The 12,009-nt window shown below is 36.3% G+C and overlaps 1 protein-coding gene across 1 annotated transcript in view; it reads right to left on the bottom strand.

Annotated features, from left to right (window-relative positions):
* Positions 1-12,009, bottom strand: part of LOC112054641 (protein eva-1-like) — a 110,046-nt gene that overhangs the window by 40,043 nt on the left and 57,994 nt on the right. Inside the window, exons 3-4 of the mRNA XM_052884488.1 lie at positions 8,069-8,286; positions 1,797-1,935 (exon numbers count right to left, since the gene is read on the bottom strand). Of these exons, the coding sequence (XP_052740448.1) occupies positions 1,797-1,935; positions 8,069-8,286 (357 nt within the window). The remainder of the gene's footprint in view (positions 1-1,796; positions 1,936-8,068; positions 8,287-12,009) is intronic.

Here is a 12,009-nt window from a genome sequence, read left to right as displayed (position 1 = left end):
ACAGACTAACAATTTTTTTTAACATAGTAATTTTATAAAAACTAAAATATTCACACAAGCAGATAATATACTTTTCTTTTTAATTACAAATCAGGATTTAAAATCTTGTACGGCAGAACTAGTATTCGTATTCTATGTATTTACTTTTTCATAATGTAAACAGTAAGACTTCAAAAAAAACTAAAAGTGTTAATACTATTACTTAATTGGGATTATGCGAACACAGAGATAATAAAATATTATATTATATTTGAATTTGGAATTACTAATCGAATGTAAGACCGAAGTTTCCAGTTCAAAAAATGACACCAATTTAATAATCTGTAGTTATATCCAGGGCGTATTTGGAAGGGATTTCGCCTGCCTGCCTTGTGTTAGAGGACCTGTGTTTGATGATAACAGGGATGTCCAATGTTCACCAACCAACTTCGGATTCTCAAGTTAGCCTGCACAGGTATACAGGGCTGCCTTTTGCAAAATTTTTTTAAAACGTAATTCAAAATACTGCATTACATGCGGGCAAATTCACGGGCGTCTGCATCCTATACATACATATAATACGTATAATATGTAATATTACATATATGTATAATATGTATATACATAATAAAATTGAAGACATATAAATAAATGGAAGTGTCCGTCTGTGATTTAAAGATAAATTTGTTTTCTCAATAAATATTTACGGGACACCAAACCACAACAACCTTTTTAAAATTGTTGTCTGTCTATTTTTCCGTTTGTCCTAGCAAATTTTTGGGATGGCTGAACCGATTTTAAAGGGACTTTCACTGAATATACAAAAGGTTATAGAGCAACCTATAGTATTATTTTTATCCCGAAACCATGGTTTCCGTGGGATTTGTGAAAAACTGAATTTCGCGTGGACGAATTCTTGTTAAAAGTATTTTAAAATAGCACAACCCTAGCACGGTGTTACAAATTTTCACAAGAAAACTTCCTTCGTATGTTTTTGCCGTGAATAAGAGGTCAACGGTGAGTGTAATCGTGCCAAGGAATCCGCTGACCTCCTCGGATTGGTGCCAATCTTGTTTCAACTGGAGAAAGGCATCTTCAGTGTTTTATTACAGCTAACAATCAATACAATTACTGCTTATTCAGTTATGCAATGTGTAAAATTCTACGGTTTAACTATAGATAAATTATTTTAGGAAATATATCGTTAATATTACTCATTTGTATAGACCTACATAAAGGATTTTTGGGATAGTTTAATTAGGATAAATCTATTCTTATAATAAATCTGTAGAGAGGTAAATTCTGTACATGAAATATATTTCCAAAATAACTATCAGGGGATGATAAGTGATCGATACTGATGCCAAAAATGCAATCAGTAAAATTTTTGTCTGTCTGTCTGTCCGTCTGCCTATCTGTCTGTCTGTCTTGGATTTTAACAAAACTTCGTACAATTATTCTTTATACTCCTGGGCAGGTTATATTATACTTTTCATCACTCAATAGGAGCACAGCATCGAAGGGAAATGTTAGAAAAACGGGAGAAGTTACTCCATTTTTTAAGCGCGTGGTAGGGTAGGGGTAGGGTAGGGGTATGGTAATAGTAGGGTAGGGATAGGGTAGGGATAGGGTAAGGGTAGGGTAGGAGTAGGGTTGAGTCCTGTACTTGTCCAGTACTCATCCCCTGTATGGTAGGGTAGCTGTAGAATGGGAGTAGGGTAGGGTAGTAGTAGGGTTTAACGCTGACGAAGTCGCGGGCGTCAGCTAGTAGTAAATAAATTTAACAAAAAAAAGTAAAGGGTACAGTAGGTACTTACAAGGACGGCATTTGTACGCTACTTCGACGAACCTTCTTGACCCCGGGCACGGGTCGACCCCGAAGGCTTTAGGGCTGGTGTGGAACTTGCACTGCCTCTTCTTCTGACAGGCCTCGACCACCGTCTGCAACAAGGAATACTGCCGAATATTAGTTAGTATGCCGATCATGTTATGATTTAGGAGGGGTATAACTTATGTTAAAGGGGCTTCAATCATCATTATCAACCCATATTCGAGTTGAGTCGAGTCCTCCTCTCAGAAGGGGCAAGGCTTCAATCTATACTAATATTATAAAGCTGATGAGTTTGTTTGATTGATTGTACGCGCTAATCTCAAGAACTAGTGATCCGATTTGAAAAATTCTTTCAGTGTAAGATAGCCCATTTATCGAAGAAGGCTATAGACTATATATTATTCTCGTATTCCTACAGGAGCGGCAACCACGCAGGTAAAACCGCGCGGTGTCAGCTAGTAGTAAATAATAAAGGGATTGCCCACCATCCAATGTGACGTCAACCTTAAGCAACCAGGTTATCCCCATGATATTGTTTACTAGAGATGGGGCACTAGCGCCCTAAACGTGAGGCAGACAAATGTGGAAAATTAACTTAATTTCATTTAGTCGTAGAAAGAGAATCGACGTGCCACTTAGCTAGGGGGCAGGTGTTACTTAACGGAAGTTCATTGTGAATAATAATAAATTATTTATTTTGCTTTTCTCCGCGAAAATCCTACGAATTACTTGTAAGAATTTATTTGTAAAGGACGATACTCAAAGAGCGATGTACGCCTGAGGATGTTTCCTGGTTTAAGGGTAAACGTACGGGGAGGTTTTTTTCTGGATTGGGTGGAGATGGGTGGCTTTATCGCTTCAAGTTGTTGGTTTTGTGGGAAGGGAGGTTGGACAAAAGTAAACTGCTTATTTATTATTAATAGAACAATATTTGAATAATGTTCTTTATGCGATTAAGTCTTTTATATTTTGAAAATGTAACACATATTTGCTGCTATATTTTAATTTAATTTAGTTAATTTCAATTTATTTGTACAATTATAAGCTGTGACGTCACACGGGTCTCAGCTGAAAATCAGCGCCGTGTATTATACTTGTACGTAGTGCACGGCATATGCTGAGCTGTACACCCTTTCTTTTTAAGGGTTATAGACAGACATGTTGTCAAAAAGATAGCGTACTGACTGTCTGTAACTTTTAGATTTGAATAAATTTATTTTCTGTCTTTCTTTCTTTCTTATCTTTAAACCTTAGGTACCTTAGGTACTGTTATGTTATTGTTGAAACAAAAGGATACCTCTTCGAGTTTAGGCAGTACCTAGTGGTTTGTCTCCTAAGGAATTCCTTTGATTCTATTAGGAACATACATTTCCTACATAGAGCTTGTTTTGCATTTTATAGCCACAAGTAATCCGTTAAAAAAATATTTATGCCACACATCGCAGGGTATTGTCCTGGATGATCTGTGTATTGGATGGCATAATTTCGAAGGAAAAGAATTTTTCTTTCTTTCTCTCCTTTCATATTAGTCCACTGGGCGGGTACCGAATCCAGGGCCACTCACATAACCAGCCTAGTTAACCAAGAACCTATTGAGAGCAGCAAACTTAATTGTTAACCCAAACAATATTTCAACATTCGATTTTTATTTAAACACCATAGTCTCCTAGAGTATGAATGCGAATAGCACATTCCCAAAATCACTTATTTTCCATTACACGTTGCCCAAAGGTTAAAAGGTATAAAAATACGCTGACTCACCGTAAAAAAGTCGTATTGTTGAATCACGTCGCAGATTGAGCCGTAAAAGCCCGACCGAATGTAGCGACATGCCAAAAACCACTCAATCGAGGTTTAAAATGCCTCGCAAACGTCCTACTTTTGTTAGCAGTGGGGCATTCAGTCGGCAAATTACCAGTCATTTACGCTGTATGACTAGAAATGCGAAGGTTGCTTACTATAAGTTCCCGGGACTAGTATTTTTACAGCTACGTGCCAACTGTTTTTGTAAAGAAACTGGATTTTCAAGTAAATTGCGTACCGATTTAACTGTTCTTAAATGACTATTATCATAAATAATACTGACAAATCTATGCTAATATTATAAAGCTGAAGAGTTTGTTTGTTTGATTGATTGAACGCTGTAATCTCAGGAACTACTGGTCCGATTTTAAAAATTCTTTCAGTGTTAACTATCACATTTATCGAGAAAGCCTATAAGCTATATATTATCCCCGTATTCCTACGGGCACAGGAACCACGCGGGTGAAACTGAGCGGCGTCAGCTAGTATTTTATATATGCGAAAAGCGTACGTTCTTTATTTATTAGTAATTATTTTATGATTCTATGCTTTAACTCAACCAATGATGCAGAGTTGGAAAAGGATGGAATTGGAAAATTTACACGCTCATTCGTTTCTATAATATAAAAAGAGCATGATACTCAATGGAATTCGCTACAAAATTATAATTTGAAATTTTTTATTTATTCATTTTGGTTTTTTCTTCCTTTCTTTTTTCCTAAACCACTAGTATTGAAAGTACCGTAATTTTAATACTGAGATAAACCACTATTCAATATTAGTCAAATCTAAAACGGTCTAGGTTTATTAATTACACGATATAAGGTATATACCTACTCGTACTACTCATACGTACAGAAAATATAGAATGTTAGTCATGTTAAAAAAACATGACCTCTTGTTAAAATCTTACAGAAAACGTAAATAACTTTGTAAAATGGTGGTAAACAAAAAAAATAAACCTTGGCTGAGTTTGTTGTGGGCTCTTCTCGGACCAAGGCGCGTTTGGAACCCTCGTAACCTTAATTTTAAGTTTTCGTCTATTATTTCCACCATTAGATTAAATTAAATTTTGACATATACCTGACTTTCAAAAGTGCTTATAAACTAAGCCTAATTGAAATAATATAATTTTGAATTTGAACCTATACAAATGTACACACAAATAATACTGATCCGAGTAATACCATAGCCTCTAGCGGAGGGCCTTTCTCCTAAAATAGCACTGTTTCAGTACATAAAAGTTCGTATAAAAACATGCATTACGGATTATTATTTGTCTAGCGTAGTCTAGACTTGCGAATTATTATGATAAGACGAATTATCCAAATTGTACGTAATTTTGAATATTAATACCTACCTACTTATACTAGTAATAATGTTGAACATAATGGATATATACTTATAGCTTCATTTTCTGGAATATTGCGATTTATATTTGTTTTAGTTGGTCGGACGTGAGAAAAAAAACTTTCGAAATATTCTACTCTATAATATTGAATGAAAGAACGTGCACTTTGACAGTTATGTCTTAATAATATTTAATTTTCCTGGTGATAAAAGGGTGAGAATAATCGACGTAGCCCTAAGGATTAGCAAACTGAAGTGGCAGTGGGCGGGCCATATCTGTCGTAGAACAGATGGCCGCTGGGGCAGACGTGTTCTGGAGTGGAGACCGCGTACTAGCAAACGCAGTGTAGGACGCCCTCCAGCTAGATGGTCCGACGACATCAAGAAGGTAGTGGGAAGTGGCTGGATGAGGAAGGCGGAGGATCGTGTGTGGTGGTGCGCTCTCGGAAAGGCCTATGTCCAGCAGTGTACGAATACAGGCTGTAAGGATCAGCCTGGCTGTCCAACGCGGAAATGCAGCCAGTATTCGTGCCACCATTCCTCGTGGGCATAATTTGTTATAAGAGTTATTTAGCTTAAGTTTCTTGTAGTATTCTTTCTCATTAATGAATAAAAAAAATAACAATTCAATCACTCATCTACGGGAGATGCAATCCAGAGAGAAAGTAAATGGTTTTTTTTAATTACGAGCTTTTACTACTACAGTTACTCATCTAAAGTCCCATCCATCCACTGCCATTACTTTATACCCTTTAGATTTGCTCGGCTCAGATAATAATAGACTGAAACAATATCTTTTATAACAAAGAGAAAATAGAAAAAAAAATCTCCAAAGACATTTGCCACTCAAGGGCCATTTTCACTGACACGAAGGGGGTCAAGCTTTGAACAAGATAAGTCAAGAGGTCGTATGCAAATTATAGCCACGTATGTTCTGGAGGTCTTTTTTAGTTCACTATATTAGCACTCGCTGAGTGTGTTTTTTGTGCCATAGAATCCAGAAAATACCAACTACCGTTTTTTTCTGCTTCCAAAGAGCACTAGAGCCTTAATAGTTCAACGGTAAGAGCAGTTGGACTCATCACCGAGGAGTGGCGGTTCGATCCCCGCCCCGTTGATCTATCGTCGTACCCACTACTAATACAGTCTTTCCCGACTAGTTGGAGGCGAATGGGAATATTAGTCATATTATACAAGATATGGCAAATTATCTTAAAAAAAAAATAATGATGTGGTACTTTCAGAGGCGGAAAAATATTACTTTTTTTAGTTTACGTTAGCGTTTTAGACACACAGTTGACGTGCCATATGACTATAGCTAGTAGCTTGGCAAATTCGTTCGTAACACTCCCGATGGTCCGCGGAGGTCGGGAGGGGGGTAGCAAATCCCCGCGCACTTCATACCCGCGCAATTTTTCCCTTCCCGTCGCCCGCATATCATGGGAGTGTCATCAACGAACTTGCCAAGCTATACAAGCCATAGCCATCGGTATAATTAGCGATAGATGAGACCGTGATAGCCTAGTGGATAAAACTTCTGCCTTCGATTCGGAGGGCGTAGGTTCGAATACAATCCGGGGCACCTTAGCATAACTTATCAGTTATGTGCATTTATTATCACATGTCTCAAACGGTAAAGGAAAAACGTCACTCACGATGAGTGACCGCATTTGGCCAGCGTGGTTTACTAAGGCCTAACCCCTCTACATCTGACAGGAGACTCATGCTCAAAAGTGAGCCGAAATTGGATGTAATTACAAGTACTTAATGCTTAGCAATTATGCCGAAGGTTGACAGGCTAAGGTCAAGGAGACTTACCTTTCAAGTTATAGTATTTAAAAGGTATGCAATCAGGATAACTTTTAAAAAATATTTTTGTTGTATTTTTAATCTAAACAAGAAATAAATTAGCCTTATATTTCATTAGAAAATTATTTTTAATCGACAGAAGATTATTTATATTTCATGTATTTCAGCATGTAACCTCCGAGAAACTCTACCCAACTGAACTCCAAGTAAACATGACCTTATCAAGAGAAACAAGTAAACTGACTTCTGAGAAAGTTATGTATGGAAAAGGTATGGATAGCCATAAAGCAAACAACACAGTTATTTATATGTTTACTTTATGTGTTTATGTATATTATTATTCTTATGAATGTTATTTAAACGGGTACATACCACGATAAAACGACGAGATTTTAAATAACATTCATAATGAACAACCACGAAATAAGTTTAAAATCATTATTATTCTTATTAAAATATAAATTTTATTAGATATGTTTAGATACTCGAATGTTTCTCCCACCTACATGTAGGTATAAGTTAAAATTATAATAAGTTTTATGATAACTTAGAAACTATTAATCGCTTTGTTTTAATATGTAAAAAAATAATCCTACTAATATTATAATTTGCGTTTATAGTTTGTTTGGATGTTTGTTACACTTTAACACAAACCAATAAATATATCCTGGATCCATACTCTGCACACAACTATAAATTTTAAATCATAATACATACACGTGTAATTTATTATTTGTTAGAATTATATGATATTATGAGCATATTGTGTTGTGTGGCATAATGCTGTAATAAAGATTTTTTCTTTCTTTCTTTCTAATTTTAACACAATGAAACATCGATTCTATAAATGCAGTTTGTATGAACACGTTTGATCATCCTACTAATATTATAAACGCGAAAGTTAATATGTTTGGATGTTTGTTACTCTTTAACGCCGCAACTAATGAACCGATTTGGCTGAAATTTGTAATGAAAATAGATTTTACTCTGAATTAACACATAGGCTATTCTTTGTCCCAAAAATAATATGGATTTCCGAGATTTGCAAAAAAACTGATTTTGATGGCATAAATGTTTGTTACTCTTTCACGTCGCGACTACTAAACTTAATCAGCTGTAATATGAAATAGAGATAGACTATAGTCTGGATTAACACATAGGCTACTTTTTAACCCGGAAAAATCCATGGAAATCGCGGGCGTCTGCTAGTGACCATATATTTATGACAGACAGGTAACCTCTAGCTAGGCAGGTCCTATAGAAGGTAATTGGTAATACATTAAAAGTTCTGATTACCTGTAAAGCACTAGGCCACGTACACGTGGTGTCTCCAACAACCTCGACCGCCACGGGCTGGTACTCCGTCAGCTCCGAGGAACAGGAGCTCTGGGACGCCGACGTCCCATATTGTGCTACTTGTATACTAATTGTAGTTCCCCGTGGACATATGAGGGTCACCATCTCTTCGTCGCACGCGGCCTTCTGGTGTGTTCGGAGTGTGCCGAGGAGCAATTCTGGGGACAAACTTTTACTATAAATATTTGAATATTAGTCAAGTCAGTAAACAAGATTATTTCAAGTAGGCTCAGTTTACAAGCACTTTTGACACGTCAGTTGACTATTTGTAAAGATTCTACCACCGGTTCGGAAGGCAGGTTCTGCTGAGAAGATACCGGCAAGAAACTCAACAGTTGCTCTTTTGAAAAGTCATACAGTATTATAATTTACAATTGATAACAATTACAATTTCTTATAGTTTTATTTCCTGTGTGAAGGTGGAAGCTGATCCAATGGCCTCCAAGCGCTTTTATCTTTAAGGAACTCATCAATGTTGTAGTAACCTCGACTAAGTAAATGTTTTTTAACACATTGCTTAAAGATGCCAACACCCACCCAGGAGCCAATCCGCATTGGGGCATAAGAAAGTAAATAATATGGCCCTGTAGTGGGACATTTAAATAGTCTGATAGTGATGAGACTTTGCTTTTCAACTAAGTCAAGAGCCCGGTATGAGCAGATATGGATACCCATATTATCTCCTTCTACTTTTACCCTCGTGACTATACCTACCTACCTACCTACCTACGGCCTCCGTGGCGCAGTGGTACGCGCGGTAGATTTACAAGACGGAGGTCCTGTGTTCGATCCCTGGCTGGGCCGATTGAGGTTTTCTTAATTGGTGGAAGGCTTCGGCCGTGACTAGTTACCACTACTACCGATAAAGACGTACCGCCTAGCGATTTAGCATTCCGGTACGATGTCGTGTAGAAACCGAAAAGGGGTGTGGATTTTCATTCTCCTCCTAACAAATTAACTTGCTTCCATCTTAGATTCCATCATCACTTACCATCAGTGTAGTCAAGGGCTAACTTGTAAATAATAAAAAAAAATACTTAGGACCTAAAGTCCTGAGGGTAGAATTTGAAAATTCTTGAATCAATTTATAAAAGACGTACCGCCAAGCGATTTAGCGTTCCGGTACGATGTCGTGTAGAAACCGAAAAGAGGTGTAGATGTTTATTCTCCTCCTAACAAGTTAGCCCGCTTCCATCATAGATTGCATCATTACTTACCATCAAATGAAATTGTTGTGATAACTTGTAAAGAATAAAAAAAATACTTAGGGTAGAATGTAAAAAATCTTGAATCAATTTATAATTGAAATAGTGTATCAATTTTTTAAGAAGAAAAAGATTTTCAAAAAACCATCTTGAAAAAATTTCATCCTAATCGAAGACCGGGAAGTGGGTCAAATTAAGATTCCAAGATCTTCTTACATACATAGTTACAAGTGAAGCTAATAAGCGTGTAAAAAGACAATAAATAAAATAATGAGTAGGTATTGAGATAAAATAGAGTCAATCAACTCAACAAACTACAGATTGTAGAACAAGCAATTAAACCATCAAACAAATCGTTATCTCAAATTGCACCGCATGTGTTGTAACGTCTCGTTACTGCGTCGCTCGTAGTTGCTACACAAATATTCCTTTACCTTTGAGGCTTTGCGGAGAGCCAATAGAAATTATGCAAATAGCGACATCCTAGTATACAGAGAGCCTACGTTTTCCAGACATACTACATTGCAATGATTATTTTATATATAGATTTGTTACGTGCCTATAAAATCACAGCAAATTGTGATCCAAATTTAGCTACTCCACTGAGCACACACAGGCACAATTTTGTGTTTACTTACAGTAAACATTCATATTCGATCTCGTTATGTCGACTTGTTTTCGTAAAGAGTAGGGAGTTAGAGAGGGGTAGCCATCAGGCGGAAACGACTGGCGATCCGTCCACACCTTTTGTTGGATAATTCTTTAGGGGTGAGCTGTGATAGCCCAGTGGATATGACCTCTGCCTCCGATTCCGGAGGGTGTGGGTTCGAATCCGGTCCGGGGCATGCACCTCCAACTTTTCAGTTGTGTGCATTTTAAGAAATTAAATATCACGCGTCTTAATCGGTGAAGGATAACATCGTGAAGAAACCTGCATACCAGAGAATTATCTTAATTCTCTGCGTGTGTGAAGTCTGCCAATCCGCATTGGGCCAGCGTGGTGGACTACTGGCCTAACCCCTCTCATTCTGAGAGGAGACTCGAGCTCAGCAGTGAGCCGAATATGGGTTGATGACGTGAATACATTGCAATGATTATTTTATATGCCATAGATTTGTTACATGCCTACAAAATCACAGCAAAATGTGATCCGAATTTACCTACTCCACTGAGCGCACACCGGCATAATTTTGTGTTTACTTACATTATATATATATATGTACATATGTTGACCCTTGAAACTTGCTATCTTAAAGCTACGATAGTACAAACTCTAACTAATAATAAAAACTAACATAATATGCTAGTAGCATAGGCCGACAAACTTTGAGGTTTCTATAATGAGGTATGTCTGGCTATCACAAGCTCTTAGTCCATTGTGCTAATCACGGCTAACTGAAACAGATCACATCCTAGTCTGAGATCCGAATTAGAAACGATCTTCACCCATCTCTTTACTGGATGAAAAGTATTATAAATCAAATTAAATATGTCACAATATTTCCAATGATTTGCCTGAACAAAATTGTTATTAATTATGTACTTAAACCAGGACTAATTTTTCGTCGACAACCACACCGTGTTGGTAATGACATTTTAAATTAACTTTAATTCATCATCCATTAACCAGACTCTGCTATTTACTAGTATCGATTTACTTGTGTATACTTGCTTACCTAAGAATTGTGACGGGGAAAAAATAATTAACATAATCGCAACTTTTGCATATTCTAAAGGCTTCATACTTTCGATCGATTGGTATGGACTTTGTCTGTTAACCAAACAAGTGACAATTGCAAAAAAAATTAATTGTTCATTAATCATATTCTGGAACGATTTTTTTAGGCAACCTATTAATAATATATTTAATGACATATTTAATTTGATATTAAAACTTTTCATCCAGTAAATAGATGGGTGAAGTTCCTTTTAAATTGGGATCCTCTACTATCCAGCCATTCTGATTAACATGCTTAGCTTTGTTGAGATACTTTGACGAAATTTGTTATTTAACTTTTCAATTCCTTTCAAAACGTATAGAAATACCCTTGGAAGTTCTCCGGCCATAATTCATTCTTTTGTTGCCTCGTAAAATTTTATGGCAGTTCTAATTTCTTTTAGGGCTTCAGACTTTTTACATTGAATTTGATGGTTTTCGTGGATATCTTCTTAAATTCAAATTTGTTTGTTCCTTTATTAATAGGTACTGTTACAATTTAATTCAATTTTGGCTTTCAATTCAAAATATTTGATTAATTCTATTATTTATTTATGTATATATAGTTTTTACACTACCTGAACAAACAACTCGACATTGTAGACGGATATTTAGGTATTATTTGTTTAAATAACGTTCGTTGTTGACCACAACTAACATTGAGATGTGGAAAATTCCTCTTTTGAGCGCCTCATTTTTCATGACATCTAACAGTATTTAACATAATTGGTTCACATCCCAAAATCTTTACACTCTTTACAATTCAAAGTGTTTTTGGGAATTCTTTCAAATCCATAAGTATGCTAAGCGTGTTCCATTTCAAATTGATCAATCACTCATCTTACCATTCATCTGGTATTAAATAATAAAAAACCTAGTATTTCGGCTGTGTTTATTTGCTCATTAATCAAATCCAAATTGGGCGATCCATCACGTTTCACTTAGATCGATTGCCATCT

Source organism: Bicyclus anynana, chromosome 11, assembly GCF_947172395.1.
Source record: "Bicyclus anynana chromosome 11, ilBicAnyn1.1, whole genome shotgun sequence".
Lineage (NCBI taxonomy): Eukaryota > Metazoa > Arthropoda > Insecta > Lepidoptera > Nymphalidae > Bicyclus > Bicyclus anynana.
Note: the sequence above shows the minus strand (reverse complement) of the source record. Positions and strands in the feature narration are given on the sequence as shown.